At 39.4% G+C, this 27,630-nt stretch overlaps 1 protein-coding gene across 1 annotated transcript in view; it reads left to right on the top strand.

The window, feature by feature from the left end:
- LOC126346176 (prenylcysteine oxidase 1-like) overlaps window positions 1-27,630 on the top strand; it is a 90,464-nt gene that overhangs the window by 59,910 nt on the left and 2,924 nt on the right. Inside the window, exon 4 of the mRNA XM_050002165.1 lies at window positions 1,852-2,060. Within this exon, the coding sequence (XP_049858122.1) occupies window positions 1,852-2,060 (209 nt within the window). The remainder of the gene's footprint in view (window positions 1-1,851; window positions 2,061-27,630) is intronic.

The following is a 27,630-nucleotide window of genomic DNA, read 5'->3' on the forward strand; positions in this document are numbered from 1 at the left end:
TTTTTCAGTGACTTTATTGGTATTAGAAACTCATTTTCCTAATAAACAACTTCTTATATTTTAATGGACAAGTCATTATTATGACTGTTAACTCTTTGTAGCAACTGTGGCCATAGTTATTCAGCAACTCTATCTTTTAAAAACATTCATCTTAAAAAACGCACCATGAAAATGTTGTAAATTGCAGGGATTGGACAGACAATGATCTGGATGTGCCGAATGTGTCTGGAAATTAGTCATGCAAGGAACAGTCTTTTGCCAGACACATTCAAGTACAGACTATGCCATTTGTGGTGCGACTGCACGGGGGTGATGTATTGATCATATCCACTTGTGATGCCCCAAAGCATTCTGTTGAGCATCTTGTGAAGCTCTGCATTTACACATTCACCCAGGCATGTCATATCACTCTTAGGAGTGCCACAATCTGCACACAAAACTTTTATAAGGACTGTTGAATCAATTTGATCCTTGATGAATCAGTTGCTGTGTACTGTACTTTTTACTGGCTTACAAAGGAGGCAAAACAACTGTGATCTTAGTGCACTGTTGCCCACACCAAAACTGAGTTTATTGTGTGATTTTTCTCCCTGTAATTCTAGTAAAGCGGGTACCTTTTAAGAGTAGCAGGTCTTTTACCAATTCTTTATTAGTAACAGTTTCTTCAAGGATTAACAACCGGAATATTCTGAGCCTTTCATTGGATGATTAAACATGATGCAGTTTTGTCCTCCTCACTGCGGTGTCTGCACATAGGAACTTCTTTCTGTAGGTATTTTCTTAACTTCCCATGGCCAGTCAATGGCCCTCCCATTAGTTTAATCTGTCTCCTGTTTAAGTCCAGGATGACAAACTTCTCTTGAAACGCGACTTTGGCATTGTTAGCTTCCACATTTCTATTTTGGATCTTAGTCCAATATTCTGCATGGTGCTTCCTAATCCAACTACTTAGTTTTCTTCTCACTGTCTTCTTAGTGATCTAATGGAGTTGTTGCACCTATCCTGGCCAGCCTGTCAGGTTGTTCATTGCCACTGTTTCCTGAGTGACAAGGGACCCACAGCAGGCTTACACTGTTGCTTATTCTATAGCCTCACATGTGCTTAATGACAGTCTCCAATAATCTTTGACCTACTTACAGAGATTCAGAGCTGTTTGAATGAATGTAGATGCCGTGATCTTGTAGCAACTATGCAGATTTTCCTCTACTTGCACTCTAATAGCAAATATTTTCACCTGGAATACCATGAGCAGCTTCCCTAAATAGGTTGCACTTTCATCTGTTTTCCATCCATCACTAAAGTAGACTCTGTCTCGTGGAAGGTATTTAGGTTTGTTCTTCCACTGCTCCTTACTTCCAATTATTACCTTGAAAGGTTTATTGAAGCAGCTGGAAGTAGTTGAACAATCAGCTGGCATTTTCCCTGACAATTCCTATCTTTACTGCATCATTCACTGTATTGGTGTGGAATTCTGGATTTTCTAAACTTTTCCAATTATTTTGAGTTTGTAACTCCATGCCCATTCTGCTGCCTCCATTATAACTCAAACAGCTTGTCCAGCCTGGTCTCCGCCCCAGCAATATGTCTTTTGCTATTTCTACCTGTTATGTCTAAGTGGGCCAATCTCTTCACCTTGCCAGGCTCCTTAACAGCTGCCTTCTGTTTTACTTTATTCCACTGTACTGTAGCCCCATAACTCATCATATGTCTTACTACAGTGGTGTGTATCTAGTACATGAGGTATTTTTAGCCAGTAAGTTCTTTATTCCTTTATCCAAATAAAAGTATTAATTATGCAATGTATGTGTGTAATTCATTAATTAGTGAGCTATTCTCTGTTTGTTCTTTCAGGATCTATGGACTACAAAAATCAGGATTTGCATTTCCAAGTGTGAATGATTTAATGGCAGGAACAGATTTAGAACTTGCAGAGGCTCTGCATGTGTCACTTAAGGAAGCTCTTCTACATGAGGGATTTTCCAAACTGCTGATTGACGAATTAGTAACAGCAGCAATTGTTGTAGATTATGGTCAGACCACAGATGTCCATCAGTTTGTAGGTGAGTTAAAAGTTAATTGCTCATAGCTGTTAAGAACCCAAAAGTTTGGTGTTTGTTACAAATGTTGGGTACCTGTTTTGACACACATACACTAACCTTTGTTAGTAATGTTATTGAATCATGCAGATATTAAGAGTATATCATAAACCTTTATAATTAAAAAATATCTCACGTGTAAACATTTGCTCATACTTTTTGCTCAGTCTTGCCAATGGTACACAGTTCATTATTGTCTCTATGCTGCTCAACAAATTATTTTCTCTCATAGTAATATTAGTACTAGTATAAAATATAGTTCTTGTTAGTATGAAAAGTGGTGTGCATATTGAAATGAAATTTTCCCATCACCTTGGCTCAGAGTTCAAATGTGAATCATTCCAGCGATTGGTGGCGGAGAAGGCTGAGAAGACCAGTGTGTATCACAGAATTTCAAAACAGCTTCAGTCTGCAGCGTTGTTCCCAGGACTGACACTGTCCCTCTGGCCCTGAGTTAAGTGGAAGGCATGTACCAGAGACTATCAAGTTTCTGTAATGTGTCAGCCCTATGCTGTGACTTCCTAGGCTTGCATTATAGGGCTGAGAACCATAGGGTCCTCCTGAATGGGTCAGAGGTGCACTACACATCTGAGGCTATTACTACTTTAAGCTCATATTTAGGTTACATTCCATGAAAAATGCTGATGTGTTGCACCTTGCCAGCATTGTGGAAGTGTCTCCTTTTATTTGGTATACAAATATTATATTTCATTTGAAAAGGGGCAATGTTTGGTAATATTTAAAAGAAGATGTGCTTCACTGGACATTTTTTGTTGGATGTCAAGTCTAACGAGTCACAAAAGTCAGACTGTAATTAGTTGTTTTGTCATAACAATGGCGGATGCCACAATTTGTCTAATAGTTAGACATACGTACAAACAACACAAAAGGTATAAAGCTAACTCTGTTGTTGTCATTCAAAGGTGTTATTTTTATGGACATAAATCTGTATAAAACACTAATATCACATGTTTTATTTATTGGTTTTTATGTTGTTATTCACCATGTGCTCACATACATTGTCGAACCTCTGAACGGTACTTTCATTTCATTGTTCATTGTTACAGTGTTTACGTTGGGCCTTGCTGTCATGTAGGAAACAGTCATGCTTTGTTGCCTTGTACATTTTTCAAACAATGCATCATTTATGGGGTTGTGAAAAGTTCCTGGCGATCAGTGCACCTGCTTACTTTGAGGCCAGAAAAGAAAAGTCATGAGCAGTTCAGTATCACAGCTAGTAATGAGAACATCTGAATGTTTCAGTATTAGTGAAAGTACACTGAAGGGAATTTCGAGAGAATATAGAGAAACTTCGTGTCTGTATAATCAAAAATGAGTTGTGGCAGGAGACAGATGTTTGCATTGGATGAGTTTACACAAAGGAATCATAGAAGGAAAATCCACAACTCCTGTTTGGAAAAGCAGTTTCTATCCGTAGTGGGCGTATTGAAAAAGCTGAAGACTGAAATGGAAGACTTCTCTGAAATGATTGAAACAACTATTTGACATGCTATTCAGAAATGGGCTTCAGATACAAACTGAGTTGAGGGAAAGTAACTGAGTACCAGGAAAAAAGGTGAGTTCTTGCATAAAGTAAGAGACTTATGAAACACTGAATGGGCTGTTTATTACATTGATGACAGTTGGTGTAGTGCAAATCATGCAAGAAAGTTTGGATGGCAAGAACAAAAAATGCCTTATGCACCAAAAAATGTATACAGTAAAAAATGCCTTATGCATCAGAAAATGTGTACAGTTGTCAAGGAGATATAGAGCATTTGACTGTTTTCTGGGAATCGCCTTAATGGTTAATTACATCATTTTATGCTCATAATATGGTTATTTCCCCTCTTGAAATTCTGTATTCTTTTATAAAAATGGAAATGAAATTCAAATAATTTGAAAGCCCACTAAAATGCTCCATTCAATTCATATGATGCCTGTGACATTACTGCTACCTCGCTGCTCCTATTATCATAAAACTTGTACACAGTGATGTCTTGTTGTGGAATTTACATTTCAGAAAACTGATTGCAAATTGTGTGTATTGCCACACTATACAAGTACATCCATAAAAACTCTTGAAAAATTGTTTTAGCGTGTCCCAACGAATGAGAAGGTGTGAAAAAAGTGGCTGCACTGCTCCAGCAAAATGCCACCACATCGATGCCCAAGTTCCCTTAGTTAATTAAAAAATACAATGACATCAGATTCTTAGTAAAACTTATTCTTATACTCACTTCATTGTGCATCATTTGGTAGCTCGATTGGTAAGAGTGATGGACTATCGAATATGCGAAGATGATATCCATAGGTTTCTGGTTCGAATCCAGTCATCAGAAATATTTTAACATTTTGTAAAACAAATTGACTGTCCTTTTATATGAAAACCAAATCACAATTACAAAACTTCACCACACAGCTTAGGAATGTAGTATATTGTTTTTTCTTGGCATTTGCATGTGCTTACATTTGCAGTAGCTGTCCTCATGTGTAACATTCAAAAAGATTTTTCTAGTTAATGTGACCACACACTATTTACTTTTATTAGAAACCATGTGTTCTTTTAAAATCTTTCTACTATCTAATTAGGATCCTTATTGTTTAAGTTTTTGAAGTTTCATCAGCTTACATAAGATGAAGTTAAGTCTGGTGTTAGCTTACACTCACAAACAGCACAGCCCTTATTTTGTGTGTTGTATGTGCTTTGTATCTCTCCGCATACAAAACTTCATCATCCTTCACCACATTGTACTGTGGGACCATGTTGATATCTTCACTAATAGCAGTGCTTTCCAAATGAGGTAATTGTTTTTGAGCAAAGTAAATGCATTTGTCCTCAGTTGTCAGTTTGTCAAAGATTAATGTCAAGCTACATATATATATAAAATACTTTCCACCATTGAAACAACTGCTACAATTTTTTGGTAACACTATTTTCGTATTTCAAGTAAAACTTTTAAAAATATATGACCCTTTCTGGATTCAGACCTGTGTTTTTCTTGTTTGCAGTTTGCAGTCCATTGTACTATATGCTGCGCCACATAGTGCATGCTGCAGGTAGCACATCTGTTGAGTGTCTTATATAGCGGAAATCAGCACTAAGATTTGTCAAGAATCATTTTATTGTTCTTTGTCATAATTCATGACTGATAGTCAACAATCTACGCCTAAGATATGGGCATATCTCCTAAAGTTTTGAATTTGCCTAGTTTTGAGCGAGTATAATGATGTTGCAGGGAACAGGGAAAAGAAAGTCCATCCATGCACATATTGCTGCTCTAATTGAGCAGAGCATAAACACATCAACTTTTGTAAGGTTTCCTCTATCAGCATTCACAATATTCCTCTCTATTTCCAGAATGAGATTTTCACTCTGCAGCGGAGTGTCCCGAGTTCGAGTCTTGGTCCGGCACACAGTTTTAATCTGCCAGGAAGTTTCATTCCTCTCTATTGTTACTTAAAAGTTGTAAATACGTTTTTCATCACGGAATTGAAATGGAAATGGAAATGAAGTCCCATGCTTCTTGATGGAGCGTAGGGGAACAATGCTACGCATGGTCCTAATGGAGGTGGTTTTCCGTTGCCTTCCTCTGACCATAATGGGGATGGATGATGATGATGATGATGATGATGATGATGATGATGACACATCAACACCCAGTCATCTTGGGGCAGGTGAAAATCCCTGACCCCACCGGGAATCGAAACCAGCACCCCGTGCTCAGGAAGTGAGAAGCTACCGTGAGACCACGAGCAGTGGACCATCACTGAATAGCTAAACTACATGTAGAAAAAGTACATAAAAACCTAGTAACTTCGGCTAACACTCCTATAACACACACATAGCTTTGTCTTACTCCTAGTCTGTGACATCATCAGAGCTTTAGCTAATACCAGAATTTTTTCAGTCACCTGATGAAATCTTGATATTTAATGATTTTTAAGCTTTAATTACGTAAAAATAACAGATAATTTTTAAGAATATTGACTGTAAATGTGAGTTACATATTATAATCATTCAAAATCACAAGTGAAACTGTATTTTGAACACAGACTATGGTTAAAGACTGAAATGGATGGAAAGGAGGAATTCAAACACCATCTAGGTCTGGGATTATAATATGCCACATTGGGAATGAAGATGGGTTTGTGTAAAATGCTGGCTTATAATTTATTGGCCAAAAAGAAGATGCAGATTATCATTCTGGGATAAATAGCAGACACGGCAACAAGTGTTTTAGGAACATTCTTGAAGAAATTACCAAACAGATCTGTAATTATTATAGATCAGGCTCCATAACACACAACGATAAATCAAGTACTATGAAATCCACCTGTGAAATAGAGGAAGGATTCTCTTATTGAATGGATAGAAAGCGATAATGTGAAGCTTTCATCTACTGCCTTGTGATATGAGTAATTTACTAAAGCAGGCTTATTGCAACTCACACATTCACACTTACAATTTCATGTTTTATTTTCCTCTACTCGAAATGTCAACTGTATGCTGCAGTGCTGTATTGGAATGCTGGTACAAAGTTGCCATTCATTGCTGGTGAATAGACACTTTTCACATATTATGGTAGTGGCAACACATTGGTGCAACAATTATGTTCCATGATAGCCTTGCATGGATTGCAGCTGCTAACGCAGTTCCTGTACAAACTTTTAATGACACACACGGAGAGTGTTCATTAGTAATGACATGTGATGTAACCAACAAAAGTTCAGACTTTACTCCCATGCTATGCTGTCTCTGCTGCAATAGCTGCAGTGGTAACTCAATTGCAGCATTTTTCATTAGACATTATAGCAATGAAATGAATAATCTGAAATTAATGGAAATCTGCCTTCAAATAGAAAAAGAATTTCTCTCCTAATTGTGGTCTGGCTTCTGTGACTCCACATTGTTGACACTTGCGAAATAATGCTCACAAAAGCATACTTTCTCTTAAATATTGCCGCACGTGTCGCTTGTTTTCAACTAAAATGTGACATTCGTACACCAAATAAAAGTAGGCCTTTCCACTATACTAGCAAGGTACAACACATTAGTGGTCGTCTTGCAGTGTAACCAAAACATAAGTTCAAAGTAAGGGGTGTACCATTATGAAATGGTTAACAGGTCGCTGATTGTGCGTGGGATGCACACAAGACTTCATTTGATTAGGCAACTCCCATCCAGCCCAGATAAGACAATTGTAGGAGACCTCACTGTATTAGTATAAGATCAAAAGAAATACCACACTATCCTCCACCCCACCCCTTTTCCCACAAACCCCTTGGCAGATAAAACTGTTAAAATGCTAGAGATCAACTTCTGGTATGATTTTTTTTTTTTAGTAATTTAATTGAAAGCTTTGTTGCTTTGGTAAAAGTAAAATTGGTTCTTTTTGTCGTGACAGAATAAATTACTATTAATCACACCAGATTTGTCGGAGAACAGCAGCAACATGTGTAATTGATCCAGGTTTAAGAAATTCTATAACCTTTTAGCGGAAAATTCGTGCGGTACTCTCCGACGTTAGAAAAGTCGTGGTGTTCCGATCGGAGCAGGAGGCGGCTGTCTTTTCTCCTTCACAATATTGAAAATTACTAAAAAAATGAACAGAAATTTTTTTCGGAGGAAGATCGTGCGGAGAAAACAGACAGAAGTTACATGAAAGAAACCTAAGGGACCAACTAATTGGATTTGTACGAACATATAAATGGAACTGAAAGAACTTGGAATAAATACTATAACGATGTCGTCACGATAGCCTCCTGTTCCGACAGAACACACGCTGGATCATAAGCTGCATAAATCTTTTAACAGAAAAGATTATCACAAGTATAATTAATGAAAATAAGGTTGAGAGATTTTCTTTGAAATTAAATAAACTTCAAGGCTTCAAGTATTATATTATGAAACGGAAACTCACATTAACATGGCCACCCATTGTGGCGGTGGAGCGAATTTTCATGATACACATTCTCGCTTGTTTGTGGCTACATATATTTTTAATCACTTAAACTCTTAAAGTTACAATAAAATGATTATATCAGTATGGAGCACAATACTTTTGCATCCGACTCGCAACACATTCACAGGAGGACAGCTAGAGAGCGGTGCGGCTCCCTGCAGAAGTAAAAATTGACAATTGTTATTTTGAAACATAGGTGCGTCGTTTTTTTACTGATCGATAGCAGCGTATAACAGTTTATAGCTATCGTGATATTCTGCGCTTTTCAGGAGCGCGGCAAAGATATCTGGTTACAAAATTCATTGGTATATGTTATAAGTTCGCACATACTGACGCGAATACAGAAAAAAAACTTTTACATGTTAAAAATCGCAGTGATAAAAGCTGTAATGTCACAATGCCTCCCATGTGAGGCATGATGATTCCAGAAGGATCATCAGGACTCACATGTAGTTTCAAGACATTACTGTGTTTTATCATCTGTTTACTTTCGTTCTAACATAAAATTGGAATGAGTTTGTCATCTAGTTACTTTATGCTTCCAGTACAGTTATTAAAACAAATAAAGTATTTCAGTGTCTTTTGTGCACTTTGGCACTTCTCTCAGTTCATTGTAAGGTGTCCTTGCACTGTTATCTTAATTGATGTTACTGTGAAACAAAATATGACAAAAAACAATCTTAAGTCTAACACACACAAAAATAAATGAATAATACTCTATATAGAAAACAAAACATGTCAGTAGACAAACATACACAGATACATTGAAATAATTACTTAAACAGTCCTCTAAAATTGTCTGTGACCTGTTTGGTCTAGTAACGTTTTTTATACGTTTCATTAGATTCTTTTAGAATGTCGTTGTTAATCAGGACGTTGCACTTGACACTACACTGTACACTTTTATTTGTCACGCGCTCACTTAACCGGAGTCTGGAACGTCTATTCTCGTTCGGTGAGCGGCGGCGTCCGAGAGGTCACGACCCTGGGTAGCGTCTTTTTTGTGTTCGCTCGTGTTGCCTTTCTAGTGTCTCGCATCAAGCATCAGGTCGTTTACATGCAAATGAACAGAAAGAAACCTGTGTTAGGTTCGTGCTATAATCTAGACTTACAGGTAAAGGTTTTTATAGAATTCTGGACAAGATTGATAACCTTCCCTTCCAGTTAACGTTTCAGTGCTCAGTAATGCCTTGTCTTTATTTAATTATCTATCACAAAATATCCGACGTGACTGATTAAATGGAAATTAATTTGAAGCTAAGACTTCTCTTTTTACAGAATAAATAAAGTTCATAATTAAGTTTCACTGTGATAGCTTTAGCAATGTCTGATGCGTAGTTAAGAGACGGAAAACATTCTAAGGTCAATGACACGCCTCCACAGTGCGCGCGTCGGTTGTGTTTCAAATGTTAATTTTTGTGTCCAACTGCAAGCAGCTCCGCGCTGTTGCCGGTTACTAGTCCAGTGCAACACGCGCTCGTGTATGCTTGTATGAAGTTTAACGTGTGTCACTTGCACTCTGCTAAGATGAGAACACGCGGAAAACACACGTCTAGTGTCCTTTCTCCATCGTCGATCGGCGTATCGAAAACTTGGGTAGAAAATACCACCGTCTGTTTCGAGGATTTCACACAACAGTCCCTGCAACCTGCCATGCTTCTTACACACAGGTAAGTGAAGCCAACGTTTTACATATAGTTTGTAAAATGTTTTGCTGTGATCGCTGTCACTACCTGCACTTGCGTGTACACACGTCACTGCACACGTATTTTGTACACTTTATCACTCGCATTTTGTTTAGAACGTCTTAGGGTGTCTGCAAATTCACATCTCCCATCTCACATTGCGATTTCAAAGTTCACAGTTCAAGTTACTCACAGGTAAATACATTACAAGATTAAACAATGTCCATAAATTACATATATACATACATTTCTTAAGTTTGCTTACAGTCACAAAATTCTGTTAACCTTTTCAGTCACGCCACGCCGGATTAGCGTATTGAATACCACTACTTGTGCATCAGGGCACGATTATTTCAGATATTCTCTCTCCCTTTTACAAAGGTAAAATTTTTCTTAAAACAAATCTTTTAAGCAGCTTGTTATTTCATTTCTCTTCAAACTTTAATGTCACTGTTTATGTAGAGCACAGATTGAACAAATTCTGTCTCTACTGGTCGAGCATACTTATGCATTTCTCTCCGGAAGATTCATGCTTCATAAAGTTACTGGCTGCAAGTACTACTTGCAGAATGTATTATAATCTCTCAACATTGCTACTCGCGATACGCGATTAGAACAAAACTTTCGCTAACGGATCCCTCCCACAAATTTCGTTTCCACTTCAACCGTCTAAAGAGCACTCAGATGAGCCTGTCAAATTCTAATCCTCACTTTTTTTTAATGGGATAGGATGGGGAAGTGGAAGAGGAGAGGATCAAATATGAACATAAATACACTATATACATATACAAATTCTAGCACAACTACACTAGGATATTTTTGTGACCTTAGATGCATGACATACGTCACGTGTGCCTTCAAGTGGCTATTCTTTCATCTAATATCAGATCTTAGTTTTATTATTATAATGTGAGTCATATCTGGTGACAGCTTTCTAGTTTCTCACGCTTCCTTCTGGGCGATTGTCGGGCTTGGCTGTGAAATAGCTAATTACTTTAGTGCATCTTACATGTTTAAAGAAGAAACGTTTACCATCAGGAATACTTCAGACTTGTCAGTACAACGTATTTGTTTCCATGTAGTGGCACTCTCGACTACATGACCTAACAGCTGTTGTAAAACAGAATAAAGGAAATGCTTTGTTGCTTAGCTATTAAATCTTTATGAGGCTTACTGTTCGTAGATGATACTTTGAATCTGAGATTGAATCCCCTGAAAACTATCAAATACTACGCGATACTCTCTCTCTCTCTGTTATTTACTGCTTTTGACAGTTCAAACACTTGGCTACACAAATCTGTTTAATTCTGAAGATCGCGCTAACAAAAGGTATAGTTCATGGCGGTGTTACAATAACGCACGCACAGTTTACACGCAATAGGCTGTACTCTGTACACTTAAAGACTAACATTCCACCTTGAGGGCTGAAAAAGAAATTGCTTAACCTAATATTTCACATACATATATATTCATTGGAGTTGGAAGGTGGAAATCTGCTACTTCCTTCCATATCTCCTTTCACCAATAACGGCATTCCTCAATGCCAACAGCCTACTTGGACTGCTTACACCTATGACTAACTTAAAACTAACTGAGAATCTGTCCTCTCAAATAGAATGTGCTTTCTTTTTCGTACGCCATAATAAATCAAATCTTCAATTACCTCCATAGTTTTTCGCTAAAGTGTGAGTACTTGTATTGGTGTGTTTGAATACCGAAGTGTTTCACAGGTTAAACCTTAGGCTAATGTTCCTTTGCTTGTTACTTTGCCTCATTATACTTCTTGAGATCCTGGTGGTGATACAATCCTTTAATTCTGCCAGATGCTGGATCCGCTATTAGATAACATCCTGTATGTGGTTTTCTAATTACTACAAATGGTCCGTCATACAATAGCCTCCATTTCCGATTTCTTTTCAACAACTTCGATGGCTTAAAATGTGTCCGTAAAAGTACCTTTTCATTAATATCATATGTAAGATCCTTAGATACCTTCTTGTCATAAGATTTCTTGCGTAGATTCGCCTGTACAGCTAAGGATACCAATGCTTGCCTAAGTTTTGCATCTAAATCTAATTCTGGTTCTATAATTTTAGGTATGGGATCTAACCATTCATTTCTTTCCCGATGACTCGTCATTAATTCTGCAGGTGTAAATCCAGTTGAGAAGTGTGGAAGATTGTTGACAATCTGCTCGAATGAAGATACAAAGTCAATCCAACGGGTTTGTCGATTAGGTATGTAGGTTCGAATGAATCTATTGACCTCTTTGAAGATACGTTCGGTTGGATTAGATTGCGGTCTGAAACGAGATATAAGTATTTGTTTGATGCCATGTCTGGCAAGAAAATTGCGCCATTGTCTGCCAGTGAAATTCGATGCATTATCTGATAGAATGGCCTCCGGCTTGCCAAATCGAGGAAAATAATCTTGTTCGATTCGACGGATGATCGGAAGTGTACTGGATGATATCACTGCATAAAGTCTCACATGTTTTGTGAAAAGACCCAACAATGCGACTAGGTATTTCACCCCTCCCCTCCCTTGTGGCAGGGGGCCGGCGAGATCAAGGGCCAGAACTTGATTTGGTCTCTCAGTAATAATTGGATTCAGAGGAATTAGGTTCGAATGGTTGAAGGGTTTTGCCTTCTGGCAGATAAGACATGTACTTAACAACTTGTGGATTCGATGGTGCAAGTTTGGTACATAGCAATACGCAGAAATCTTTCGTTTGCATTTTTCAGGTCCATAATGGCCCCAGGAAAGATGTGTGTACCAGATAAGGTGTTCAACGTATGCGTGTGGTATACACACACACCATCTACCAGAGAGGAGAGAAGTTCGATGGAATAAAACATCGTTGTGTAGTTTATAAACTTTGGACAAGTGGTGATCGGGTTTTGTTAGAAGAAGTTGTTTGACCTTACGCCATTTGGGATCTGTTTCTTGGAGTATACGCATGTGCTTGCAGAGCTGAAGGAAATACTTTCTATGTAGTGGGTCTTTCATTAGAAGAATTCGGTAGTTAGACATCTGCTCGATAAGTTCACTGGACTCGGGAAGTCCTTGCGGCATGCGTGACAAAGCATCCGCGATAATGTTGTTTTTACCCTTGATGTATACTATTTCGAAATCATACTCTTGCAAGAAGATACTCCATCGTGTAAGACGAGGATGAAGTAGTTTACACGAGAGCAAGAAACTAAGAGCTTGGTTATCAGAAAAGACCTTAATTTTCCGACCATGGATGTAGTAATTGAACCTTTTAAAGGACCATACAACGGCCAGAGCCTCCAACTCTGTCACCGAGTATGACCTCTCACATTCTGTGAGAACCCTACTTGCAAAGCTGATAACTCTTATCTCTTCTTTTCCATCAATTACTTCTATTTGAAACAAACAAGAACCAAGCCCCTGAAATGAAGCATCTGACGAAATACAGAATTCTTTATCCATGTCTGGATGGAACAAAACATTGCTGTTAAGAAGTGCTTGTTTAATGCGATCAAAATCTGCCTGACACTCTTGCGTCCAATGCCAGTGAGTATTTTTCTTTAGAAGATCATGTAATGCTTGACTGTTCATCGACTGGTCCGAAATAAACTTTCTAAAAAAGGAAGTCATTCCGAGGAAGCCTTTCAACTGGCGTTTAGAAGAGGGCACAGGAAAGTTTTTAATAGCTGCTAGTTTGTCTGGATCTGGGGTAATTCCCTGTGATGATACAAGATGTCCTAAAAGTTTAATCTCGCTTTTACCAAATTTAGACTTATGTAGATTAGCTGTGACTCCATAGTCAACAAACCTCTGGAAAACTTTGCTTATTATGTCTAAATGTTCTTCCCAAGATTTCGTAGAAATCAGTAAGTCATCAACATACACTGTTACTCGATCCAACAGTTCAGGTCCTAATACATGATCAAGTGCAGCTATGAATATGCCTGAACTCACATTCAAACCAAATGGAACTACTTTGAATTGGTATGATCTACCTGCAAATATAAACGCTGTATATTTTCGAGACTGTGATGTCATCTTGACCTGCCAGTAGCTCGATCTCATGTCTACCGATGTGAGGAATTTTACTCCATGGAACCTTTGTAATTGTTCATCCATAGCCTCAGGTCGAGTTCTTACTGGAATAATTATTTTATTTATGTTTCTTGCATCCAAAACTATACGTACACTACCATCCTGCTTCAAAACTGGCAATAACGGACTACTGTAAGGTGAGTCTGACGGTTCAATGATCTCCCACTTAAGTATTTTACGTATTTCATTTTTCACAGCCTCGCGCCTTGCATACGGGACAGAGGACGTTGTCTTGCAAAAAGTAGAATGGGGAGTGACCTTCATGTCATATTCGTAGTCACGTATTACTCCAGGTTTCGAAGAAAAGACATGAAGATACCTCATAAGTAAGTGCAGTAAATCTTGCCTTTGTATGTAATCAAGTTCACTTGATTCGCTTACTTTATTCAAAATCTCTTCTCTAGTCGGAAGTCCGTCATCAGTATCAAAATCCGTCCAACTGTTACCCTGTCTTGTCATGTGCTTGGTTCAAAAACATTCACTGTACCAGTCTGCGTACCTTAACTTTGTGCTCAGTGTTGACTCTTTTGACCTTGCCACGCAACAATTGCAGCGTTACCTCCTGTTCACCTACTCGAATTGTACAGATACCCTTTTCTATATCAATCACTGCCTTATTCTTCCTCAGGAACTCCATTCCTAATAAGCATGACACTGACAAATTCTTAACTACTAGAAATACACACATGAAAGAAGTAGAATTAATCCTTATCGGTACCTGAGCTTGCAAATTGACTCACTATGATAAAGATCCTACCGCTCCTGTTACTGAACAACCTTGTACTGGTAACGTTAAAATTTTCATCCCTGCAGAAACTTTCTTAAACATACATAGTGATAAAGCATTTACATTTGCACCAGTATCAATAATAGCATCTATTGGTGTATTGGCTATGTAAATTTTAGTCATTGCTCGTACTTCGTCTTCCCATACGTCATTCAAGTCTGTCTCAATATTTTCCTGCAACAAATCGTCTCTCAAGTTAGTGTCACGATCATAACGTATTACATTAAGTCGTTCGAGGTCGAGTTTGCCCCCATTATGTCCCGCAGCATCCCCAAGGAGGCGAAAAGGTGCTGCCTTTAGTTTTCCGCTTTCTTGTGATGCGACTGATTTGATTATTCTGTCACATCACGTGACCATTCTCGCTGGTTTTTTACCCATTGTGTGTGTTGATTTGTATCAAACCCTTGTTGGTACTGCACTTGGTTACCAGGCTGAAAAATCGGTACATTACTTGCCTGCGTAAAATATACCAGTGGATTGTATTGTTTTCTTGGTTTATTGTTATTGTATCTAAAGTCCTGTTGTGGTGGCGTGTACTGTTGTTGTTGCATGAATGGTTGTTGCTGGTGTTGTGGCTGCCCATAGGGTTGTGGTGGAGGTAGCTCACCTTCACAATTTTGATCGTTGCAACGTTTACCCTTGTATTTGTTCCCATTCTGGTAGAAGTTACTACCGTTACTGTTTGATTGGTATGGGGCATTCCCGTAATACTGTTGTTGCGTGTTGTATATTGGATTGTACCGTTGGTTGCCGTAATGCTTGTTTTTGTGTTTACCATCACGGTAACCATTGTTTCGGCCTCTATTGCGGTTATTGTACTGTTTGTTTCTGTATTGTGTTTCGTGTGAACCATTTCCATTACTACCGTTTCCATTCGAATACGTGCCTGCGTTGTTGTTCTTACGGTTAGCATTCGCACGCGCGTCTTCGTGTATAAGATCGAGCGAATCAAGGACGGATAAAAATGTGTCCTGATCTTCCTCTGACACGTTCACTAATTTTTCACGTATGGAAATGGGTAGTTTTGACTTAAGAATCATAATAACATCTTTTGTTGTTATGGGAGTGTCCCAATATTGTATCTTTCTCAAGTACTTTTCAAAGTACCGGCGAAGTCCGCCACTGTTCGAATGGAAAGGTTCGGCGTTGTAGACCTCTTTGCGTAGGCGTTGCTGAACACCTGCGCTCCAAAATTTGCTTAAAAAGTTCTTCTCAAACTCGTTAAAGGTTTTGCACTTATCAACCATCTTGGTTCCCCATATAGCACTTTCTCCTTGTATGTATCCGGTAATGAATTGTATTCTCTGTTTGTCATTCCAGGCACCTGGAAAGACTCCTGAAAAGTTCTTTAGGAAAACGACTGGATGAATATTTCGCATTTCCGGTTGGAATGGTTGAAAAACTCTGTGTTTCAATACACACTCCTCTTTCAAGAGGGTTGTGAGTGTCAATTGTTCAGTGTTGTTGTTGTGTGAATCGTTAAATTCATTTTTTGGTCGCGGTTGTGTTGTCTGGTATTGATGTTCGTCTGGCTCAGAAGGTAGTGAGTGTTTCCCGTCACTCTGGTTATCATACTGTAATGTTTGAATTTGCTGTTTCAGGTCGGATATCTCATCTGTTACTTGCTTCCGCCATTCCGGCAAATCCCGGGTAAACACTCGTCTAATTTGGCCTAGTTCAGTACAAACAGTGTCTCCTGAACTGCCGGATGCAGATAATATGTCTAAGGTTGCGGATTTAACAACATATTTCAAGTCACGTGTAACCTTCTCCTCAACAAGCTTCTCTTGTACATCAATCCATTCTTTGTAATGTTCGGTAAGTGCTTTAGTGTGCGAAGCAACACTGCTGTTAACTCTTTCCTCAATAGTTCGGTCCGAAATGTCATTCGCCATTGCATTGCATTGATTCTACAGTGGCTACCGCTGTCGCTAACTCGTCTACCTGTCGTGCAACTGTTTTATACGCAAGTTTTACCGAATCGGTTTCTTTGCGACACGCTTCGATTTGAGTTGTGAGATTCTGACCAATGTTATCAATTTTGTTATTCAGAGTGCTTATCTGTGTTGTCAAAGTGGTTATTTGTGCCGTGACGTCACCCTTAACCGAATCTATCTGTGCTGTGAGAGAGCCGACTTTCGCATCAATGGTGGTATTTACGTCATTCCTAACTGAGTCAATCTGTGTTGTCATATCCGTTTTCAACTCTGATGAAAACGTGTCTCTGTCTTTCTCACGTTGTTCGCGATCACGTTCGCGCTGTTCCCTCTCCTGCCTGTCTAGTATCAATTCCTGTAACATTTTGACAGTGTCAATTGATACCGTTACCGGGGAGGTGGGTGTTTCCTGCTGAGTGTCGTCCACGTTAGCTACCTCTTGCCTGTCGTCTGTCCTGGCCGTCGTTCCGCGTGAGCGGAGTCGGTAATGTTTGTTAACAGTGTCGTCGCTTTCGTCTGCAGAGTTCACGCTCGATTGTCCGTCCGCCATAATGAAATTCAACTATTGCCAACTTAAAATGGGTACTGCCAACTGAAATTCTGATTGTCAATTATTCTTGCCGCGCAAGTTAAAGTCGCGGCGCGTTCGTCAAATGCCTAATGTTACGTAGGTAATAACTGACACATGTCTGTAGCAAAAAGACAAGATGGAGTCAACGCCGTTGAAACAATTGATTGCCAACGCTGTTACACAGAAAAGACTGAAATGGCATCCATCTTAAACTTACACGAGAATACTAACTACAGTATAAAACAAATAGTCCAAGCAAAAGGTTACAGAAAATGTTCAAATATTTACGTAGAAAAAAAAGTGTTTTTTTACGTTAAGCTACAGAAAGGATAGAGTTAGGTCGAATTTGAAGGTCAAATGAACTACTCTTTAGACAGAACTGTTGTTGTTGTTGTTGTTGTTGTTGTTGTTGTTGTCTTCAGTCCTGAGACTGGTTGGATGCAGCTCTCCATGCTACTCTATCCTGTATCCTGTGCAAGCTTCTTCATCTCCCAGTACCTACTGCAACCTACATCCTTCTGAATCTGCTTAGTGTATTCATCTCTTGGTCTCCCTCTACGATTTTTACCTTCCACACTGCCCTCCAATGCTAAATTTGTGATCCCTTGTTGCCTCAAAACATGTCCTACCAACCGATCTCTTCTTCTAGTCAAGTTGTGCCACAAACTTCTCTTCTCCCCAATCCTATTCAATACCTCCTCATTAGTTACATGATCTATCCACCTTATCTTCAGTATTATTCTGTAGCACCACATTTCGAAAGCTTCTATTCTCTTCTTGTCCAAACTAGTTATTGTCCATGTTTTACTTCCATACATGGCTACACTCCAAACAAATACTTTCAGAAACGACTTCCTGATAGTTAAATCTATATTCGATGTTAACAAATTTCTCTTCTTCAGAAACGCTTTCCTTGGCATTGCCAGTCTACATTTTATATCCTCTCTACTTCGACCATGGTCAGTTATTTTACTTCCTAAATAGCAAAACTCCTTCACTACTTTAAGTGTCTCATTTCCTAATCTAATTCCCTCGGCATCACCCGATTTAATTTGACTACATTCCATTATCCTCGTTTTGCTTTTGCTGATGTTCATCTTATATCCTCCTTTCAAGACGCTGTCCATTCCGTTCAACTGCTCTTCCAGGTCCTTTGCTGTCTCTGACAGAATGACAATGTCATCGGCGAACCTCAAAGTTCTTACTTCTTCTCCATGAATTTTAATACCTACTCCGAATTTTTCTTTCGTTTCCTTTACTGCTTGCTCAACATACAGATTGAATAACATCGGGGAGAGGCTACAACCCTGTCTCACTCCTTTCCCAACCACTGCTTCCCTTTCATGCCCCTCGACTCTTATGACTGCCATCTGGTTTCTGTACAAATTGTAAATAGCCTTTCGCTCCCTGTATTTTACCCCTGCCACTTTTAGAATTTGAAAGAGAGTATTCCAGTCAACATTGTCAAAAGCTTTCTCTAAGTCTACAAATGCTAGAAACGTACTTTCTCTAAGTCTACAAATGCTAGAAACGTAGGTTTGCCTTTTCTTAATCTTTCTTCTAAGATAAGTCGTAAGGTCAGTATTGCCTCACGTGTTCCAACATTTCTACGGAATCCAAACTGATCCTCCCTGAGGTCCGCATCTACCAGTTTTTCGGTTCGTCTGTAAAGAATTCGCGTTAGTATTTTGCAGCTGTGACTTATCAAACTGATCGCTCGGTAATTTTCACATCTGTCAGCACCTGCTTTCTTTGGGATTGGAATTATTATATTATTCTTGAAGTCTGAGGGTATTTCGCTTGTCTCATACATCTTGCTCACCGGCTGGTAGAGTTTTGTCATGACTGGCTCTCCCAAGGCCGTCAGTAGTTCGGTGGAGCGAATTTTCATGATACACATTCTCGCTTGTTTGTGGCTACATATATTTTTAATCACTTAAACTCTTAAAGTTACAATAAAATGATTATATCAGTATGGAGCACAATACTTTTGCATCCGACTCGCAACACATTCACAGGAGGACAGCTAGAGAGCGGTGCGGCTCCCTGCAGAAGTAAAAATTGACAATTGTTATTTTGAAACATAGGTGCGTCGTTTTTTTACTGATCGATAGCAGCGTATAACAGTTTATAGCTATCGTGATATTCTGCGCTTTTCAGGAGCGCGGCAAAGATATCTGGTTACAAAATTCATTGGTATATGTTAAAAGTTCGCACATACTGACGCGAATACAGAAAAAAAACTTTTACATGTTAAAAATCGCAGTGATAAAGGCTGTAACGTCACAAACTACCAAAGCATTTGAAACAAAGTGTTGTAGTTTAAATAACTCCTGAAAAGCAGTGCAGCTTGAACAATACTAGATAAATAAAAGCTGAATGAGATTTTAACTCTGCAGCGGAGTGTGCGCTGATTTGAAACTTCCTGGCAGATTAAAACTGTGTGCCGGACCGAGACTCGAACTCAGGACCTTTGCTGTTCGCGGGCAAGTGCTCTGCCAACTGAGCTACCCAAGCATGACTCACGCCCTGTCCTCACAGCTTTACTTCTGCCAGTACCTCGTCTCCCACCTTCCAAACAGAGCACTATCCCGCGAAAGGCAAAGGTCCCGAGTTCAAGTCTCGGTCGAGCACACAGTTTTAATCTGCCAGGAAGTTTTAAATAAAAGCTGTCTGAAAGCTGAAATTGACAGCAGTGAGTGTTCTGAGGTAAATATAAGTGTATTTAGAAAGAAAAGGCCAATGGGAAATGGAGGTATTGCATATGGCCTGGTAGGCAAAAATCTCAAACCCACTGAGACAAAAATTGAGACTGTATGCGAGCTCAACTATAAAGGTGGCCGCATACAGAACACATGTGCAAACAATTTGTCGATACTGCTGAAATGTTTGGGATAACTAGCAAGTTGAATTTGATTACCAAGTGAGTGTTATGAAAATGTTCCATGAACTCAAATGGGAATCCCTGGAAGGAAGATCATTTTATTTTCATGAAACACTATTGAGAAAGTTCAGAGAACTGACATTTGCACAGGCTGCAGAACAATCCTACCACCACCAATAGGGTGCGAAGATAAGGTAAGTGGAATCAGGTGCTCACACAGAAGCATATAGGCAATCATTTTTCCTATGCTTCATTTGCAAGTGGATCAGGAAAGGGAGTGATTAACAATGGTACAGGGTGTACCCTTGAACATGCAGCCCATGGAGGCCTGTGGAGTATGTGTGTAGATGCAGATGGATTGGCTAAACTTATGGAAGGTTAGCATAAACATATACCACCAGATATCCTCCCACATGTGACTGAAAATTCAGAGAAAATCTCAGCTCACTAGTACATATGTTCCCCACTCATGTTGTCATCATTGGATGAGACTTCAATTGAACAACAGTTGGTTGTGTTAAATATAGTTGTAAGTCATTGCTGTGACAAGATGCCCTGCGAATTGATGTTAAAGGCATTCTCTGAAAATTATCTATAAAAGGTAGTCTTGAAGTCTATTCACAGTGAAAATAAATCTGGTAACTAGTTTTGCAATCGCAATAATCTTCTGGTGGTAAACTGGTGCATGTGGTTAAGTTTACCTTGAACTTCTGCTGTCAAGAAATACTGCTTGCTCTAATCGTATTTCAAAGTTCATTTGATATTAGGTCTCATGTCATCAATTAGACCTGACCTCATGCTCTTGTCAAAACTGTTATCAGTGACCATGAAGTGCTTGTAGCTACAATGAGTATAAAAGACAGGTAAAACAGATAGAAAGATTTACATGTTCAGTAGACTAAGTAAAGGGCAGCCACGATACATCTTAAAGAGGAACTTGAAACATTTAGCTCTTACCCATGAGCATGTCACAATTTTATTTGAAGTTTAGAAGACTAGTTGACCAAGCACTATATAGATGTGTACCTAGAACAACCGTTTTTGAAGAACGGGACCCCATGCCGACCGACGTGAATTCTGAAAATATCGGTCAGACAGAACCCAAGTTGTGCTTTTTTCACTTGACATCTTGAAACACTTGGGTCAAGGAAGACAGGTGAATGCAGTATTTCTTGGCCTTCAGAAAGCATTTCATCCCGTACCACACCAACACTTAATATCAAAAGTACAGTCATAAGGGGTATTTATCAAAAAAGACTGGGTGTGGTGCTGGAATGGCAACATGGTGGACGGGTGAGGACAGTGACTAATGAAGGTTGAGGCCAAGAGAGTTACGGGAACATAGGATGTAATGCAGGGAAAGTTCCCACCAGCACAATTCAGAAAAGCTAGCGTTGGTGGGAAGGATCCATATGGCACAGGCTGTGAAACAGTCATTGAAATGAAGGATATCATGTTTGGAAGTGTGTTCAGCAACAGGGTGGTCCACTTGTTTCTTGGCCACAGTTTGTCGGTGGCCATTTGTGCGGACAGACAAATTGTTTGCTGTCATGCCTACATAGAATGCATCACAGTGGTTAGCTTAGCTTGTAGACTACATGACTGGTTTCACAGGTAGCCCTGCCTTTGATGGGATAGGTGATGTGGTGACCGGACTGGTGTAGGTGTATGGGACAGATCTTGCATCTAGGTCTTTTATAGGGGTATGAGCCATGAGGCAAGGGATTTGGAGCAGTGATTGTGTAAGGATGGATGAGTATATTGTGCAGGTTTGGCGGACGGCAGAATACCACTGTGGGAGGGGTGAGAAGGATAGTGGGCAGGACATTTATCATTTCAGGACACGACGAGAGGTAAGTGAAACCGTGACGGAGGATGTAATTCAGTTGCTCCAGTCCTTGGTAGTACTGAATTATGAGGGGAGGTTTTTCCATTTGTCTCTAAAGAATTCACGTTAGTATTTTGCAGCTGTGACATATTAAAGTGATAATTCGGTATTTTTCACATCTGTCAACACCTGCTTTCTTTGGGATTTGGATTATTACATTCTTCTGGAAGTCTGAGGGTATTTGGCCTGTCTCATACATATTGCTCACCAGATGGTAGAGTTTTATCAGGACTCCCAAGGCTGTCAGTAGTTCTAATGGAATGTTGTCTACACCTGGGGCCTTGTTTCGACTCAGGTCTTTCAGTGCTCTGTCAAATTCTTCACGCAGTATCACATCTCACATTTCGTCTTCATCTGCATCCTCTTCCATTTCCATAATATTGTCATCAAGTACATCGCCCTTGTATAGACCCTCTATATACTCCTTCCACCTTTCTGCTTTCCCTTCTTTGCTTAGAACTGGGATTCCATCTGAGCTCTTGATATTCAGACAAGTGGTTCTCTTCTCTCCAAAGGTCTCTTTAATTTTCCTGTAGGCAGTATCTATCTTAGCCCTAGTGAGATAAGCTTCTACATCCTTACATCTGTCCTCTAGCCATCCCTGTTTAGCCATTTTGCACTTCCTGTCGATCTCATTTTTGAGATGTTTGTATTCCTTTTTGCCTGCTTCATTTACTGCGTTTTTATATTTTCTCCTTTCATCAATTAAATTCAATATTTCTTCTGTTGTGCAAGGATTTCTACTAGCCCTCGTCTTTTTACCTACTTGATTCTATGCTGCCTTCACTACTTCATCCCTCAGAGCTACCCATTCTTCTTCTACTGTATTTCTTTCCCCCATTCCTGTCAATTGTTCCCTTATGCTCTCCCTGAAACTCTGTACAACCACTGGTTCTTTCAGTCAGTTTATCCAGGTCCCATCTCCTTAAATTCCCACCTTTTTGCAGTTTCTTCAGTTTTAATCTACAGTTCATAACCAATAGATTGTGGTCAGGGTCCACATCTGCCTCTGGAAATGTCTTACAATTTAAAACCTGGTTCCTAAATCTCTGTCTTACCATTATATAATCTAACTGATACCTTGTAGTATCTCCAGGATTCTTCCATGTATACAACCTTCTTTTATTATTCTTGAACCAAGTGTTAGCTATGATTAGGTTGTGCTCTGTGCAAAATTCTACTAGGCGGCTTCCTCTTTCATTTCTTAGCCCCAATCCATATTCACCTATTATGTTTCCTTCTCTCCCTTTTCCTACACTCGAATTCCAGTCACCCATGACTATTAAATTTTCATCTCCCTTCACTATCTGAATAATTTCTTTTATTTCATCATACATTTCTTCAATTTCTTCGTCATCTGCAGAGCTAGCTGGCATATAAACTTGAACTACTGTGGTAGGCGTGGGCTTCGTATCTATCTTTGCCACAATAATGCCTTCACTATGCTGTTTGTAGTAGCTTACCCGCATTCCTATTTTCCTATTCATTATTAAACCTACTCCTGCATTACCCCTATTTGATTTTGTGTTTATAATCCTGTAGTCAACTGACTAGAAGTCTTGTTCATCCTGCCACCAAACTTCACTAATTCCCACTATATCTAACTTTAACCTATCCATTTCCCTTTTTAAATTTTCTAATCTACCTGCCCGATTAAGGGATCTGACATTCTACGCTCCGATCCGTAGGACGCCAGTTTTCTTTCTCCTGATAACGACATCCTCTCGAGTAGTCCCCGCCCGGAGATCCAAATGGGGGACTATTTTACCTCCGGAATATTTTACCCAAGAGGACGCCATCATCATTGAACCATACAGTAGAGCTGCATGCTCTCGGGAATAATTACGGCCGTAGTTTCCCCTTGGAGTGGGAAGGATTTCATGAAGGATGGATCTCATTTCGGGGCAGGATTTTAGGAAGTCGTATCCCTGCTGGAGAGCCACATTCAAGGTCTGATCCAGTCCCGGGAAGTATTCTGTCACCACTCCACCAAGAGTGTCTTTCCGCCGTCCACCTAACCTTCGTAAGCTCTTGGTTCATCCCTATGAAATCCCCAAACCACCTTCCCTACCCTCTGGCTCCTACCCTTGCAACCGCCCCCGGTGTAAAACCTGTCCTATGCTCCCTCCCACCACCACCTACTCCAGTCCTGTAACCCGGAAGGTGTACACGATCAAAGGGAGAGCCACGTGTGAAAGCACCCATGTGATTTACCAACTGACCTGCCTGCACTGTGACGCTTTCTATGTGGGAATGACCAGCAACAAACTGTCCATTCGCATGAATGGACACAGGCAGACAGTGTTTGTTGGTAATGAGGATCACCCTGTGGCTAAACATGCCTTGATGCACGGCCAGCACATCTTGGCACAGTGTTACACCGTCCGAGTTATCTGGATACTTCCCACCAACACCAACCTATCCGAACTCCGGAGATGGGAACTCGCCCTTCAGTATATCCTCTCTTCTCGATATCCGCCAGGCCTCAACCTCCGCTAATTTCAAGTTGCCGCCGCTCATACCTCACCTGTCTTTCAACAACTTCTTTGCCTCTGTACTTCCGCCTCGACTGACATCTCTGCCCTTACTCTTTGCCTTTAAATATGTCTGCTTGTGTCTGTGTATGTGCGGATGGATATGTGTGTGTGTGTGTGTGTGTGTGTGTGTGTGTGTGTGCGCGAGTGTACACCTGTCCCTTTTTTTCCCCTAAGGGAAGTCTTTCCGCTCCCGGGATTGGAATGACTCCTTACCCTCTCCCTTAAAACCCACATCCTTTTGTCTTTCCCTCTCCTTCCTGAAGAAGCAACCATCGGTTGCGAAAGCTAGTAATTCTGTGTGTGTGTTTGTGTGTTTTGTTCATGTGCCTGTCTGCCGGCGCTTTCCCGCTTGGCAAGTCTTGGAATCTTTGTTTTTAATATATTTTTCCCATGTGGAAGTTTCTTTCTATTTTATTAGAGAGTCAGTGTGAAATTAGTTTGCTTCAGCACTGAGTTAATAGAAACACTGTAAATGATAAATAATAACAAGATCTTTAAAGATGCAGTAGAATATAATAGATTCTGGACATTGGCTAATGGTGGGAAGGTCATGTGCTGGACGCAATGAGTCATTAGTTTGCTGTGGTGATGCAGGATGTAATGGGTTAGAATGATAACTTTTGGAATGTGACCAATCCAGCTAAGATTTCAGTATTTTTTTGAAATATCATCATAGCCAGAAGAGCTACTGCTGTTCAGTGACTTAATGATCTTTGTGATCTCTCTAACAGATGATGTGGCAAAACTGGTGTCTGACAGTGGAGTATGCAGTGCCTGTCTAAGGCTAATGGATCTGATTTTGATGGCCCATTTTATGCCCCTGTGTTTTCTTTTAGTGTTAGAAAGATTTTTTTGAATTTAGTGACAAATTATTGGAGTTTAATATCATTTCATGTCTGATAGTACTCCATATTGCCTCTGCGTTATCAGAATATTCAATTTTTAGTGCTTCATGCACAAAGTTTTTTTTTTTTTTTTTTTTTTTTTTTTTTTTTTTTTTTTTTTTTTTTGAAGTGAAAGTAATGAAATTTGCTATACTGTTAAACTGCCCTATTAATTATTGATTAGAGCTGGCCTTTTGCATTAAATGAAGTTGAAGTTCTCACCTCCTGTCACTTGTGCTTAGGTACCATATGTTAGTCTCTCTTTTGTTGATTCCCACTGTAACTGTTCCAGACCAACTGCAGAAGAAAACTGAATTTGTAGTATTGTAAGAATATTTTTAGGAAAGAATTAAATTCCCGTCTTCTGTGTCTCATTCATAGTATAGTCTTTCTGGATTCATGACTGTATCAGTATTTATGATTCTATGAAATTGTGTGTTCTTTTTTAGTTAAACTTGTTTTATGGAGTGCTTTATTCGTACCTTTTGACCACCATGGTTTACCTAAACCATTTACTATGGCACTCATATCTATTTCTTGAAAGGCAGTTGGATTTAGATGTATATTACCAATTGTTGTTTGACTATGTTCTCTTGTTCTTGTTGGGATTTTGCTATGGGGACGAACCATAAGTTGGACATTGGCAACTGTCAGACACCTCCAATCAAAGCTATCTGAAAAAAAATCTATAATCGGTTAATCAAGCTTAAAATATATGTTTTTGGGGGTGGGTTTGTAGGCTGTCAGAATTATTGTCGTGTGTGTAAATTGCATTAAAAAGAGAAAATAGAGGAAAATAGAAACTTGTTAGAAAGCATGTTGAAAATGGGTTCTACATCTGTCAGTGTATTCCAGAATAAAGAAGAGTGGGCTGGAGCTTTTCAAAAAACAATTCTTCATTTTGGGCAAAATTTCTAATATACAGGGTGAGGCATTTAAAACTGTTGGAATACTTGTCAAAATACACATAGGATTAAAAAAAAGTGGTAATAAACGTTGTTGGCAGAAGTCAAATCAGGTGAACGTGTGGGCCATGATTGAGGGCCTTCTCATCCGATCCATTGACCCAGGTACTTTTGATTCAGATCTTCTCGAGCTAGTCATGAATAATGTGCTGGGCATCCATGATGTTGAAACCACATATCCAGTCTTGTTTGAAGTGGAACATTGTCCATTAGTATTGTAAAACATTATCCACAATGTTGCTGTGCGTTTGACCAGCCAGATTACTTTCTGTGAAGTATCGACCAATTACCTGGGTGCCTAAAATACTGCACCAAACGTTGACACTCCATGGGCATTGACATTCAACTTGCCTTACCCAATGGGGATTCTCCAAGGACCAATAATGCATATTATATCGATTCACTTGACCACGATTAGTAAAATTTGATTCATTGGAGAAAAGTATCTGTGAAATGAAATTATCAATGACTGCCAGTTGTTGCTGTATGCAGTTGCAGAAATTCAGGCAGTTGTGAAAATTGTCACCTTGCAGTTCTTGATGCAGCGATAAATGAAAATGGTGTCATTTGTATGCATGCAGTATGCGTAGCACATTTCTTTGTGAAATTCCTGAACCTCGCACAATTTTCTGAGAACTAACGTGAAGATTTGCAGCAACCACAGCTAAAACATTCACTATGTTATTTTCGTTATGGGCCACGATTGGACTCTTTCTCTAGGTTTAACACTTCTCATTTCAATAAACAGGTGGACAGTACTGTGAAACTTCACTGCAGATGGAACATTCGTATTGGGGAACAGAGTAACATACCTTTGACAATCTTCGTCAACATTTCTATGAGCCTCAAAATATGCAGCAATGATATGGACTCTCTCTACAGTCGTTAACATCATTGAACAATTGCGATGAGATGTCTACAGTCCAAATCATTGAAGTATCGTGCACAGGCTGAGCATGTGATCAGAGTCTGTGCTTCATTTGATTGTGGGAGGTGTCACATCATAGCATTATCAAAAATATCAAAAAAGACTTCAATTGTCATAATATGATGTGTATTTGTTTGAGATAGTACTGTTCTGCAACAGTTGTTACCTCATTCTCATGTTTGCTGATTTCAGTGCCCTCTCTCATGCAATGAAAGAAATATTTCATTCAAAAGGTACATATTTTTTCATGGGCAATCCAAATATGCAATAAAAAATAGGGGCTCTTATTTAAGATTTCCAAGTAACCCCTCCTGCCCCTGCGGGTGATGCATGGGGGGTTGAGCGTTATGTTAACGGATGCCACTCTTCAATTTAAACAACATTTATTACCACGTTTTTTTAATCTGATGTGT

The sequence above is a fragment of the Schistocerca gregaria genome, chromosome 1 (assembly GCF_023897955.1).
Source record: "Schistocerca gregaria isolate iqSchGreg1 chromosome 1, iqSchGreg1.2, whole genome shotgun sequence".
NCBI lineage: Eukaryota > Metazoa > Arthropoda > Insecta > Orthoptera > Acrididae > Schistocerca > Schistocerca gregaria.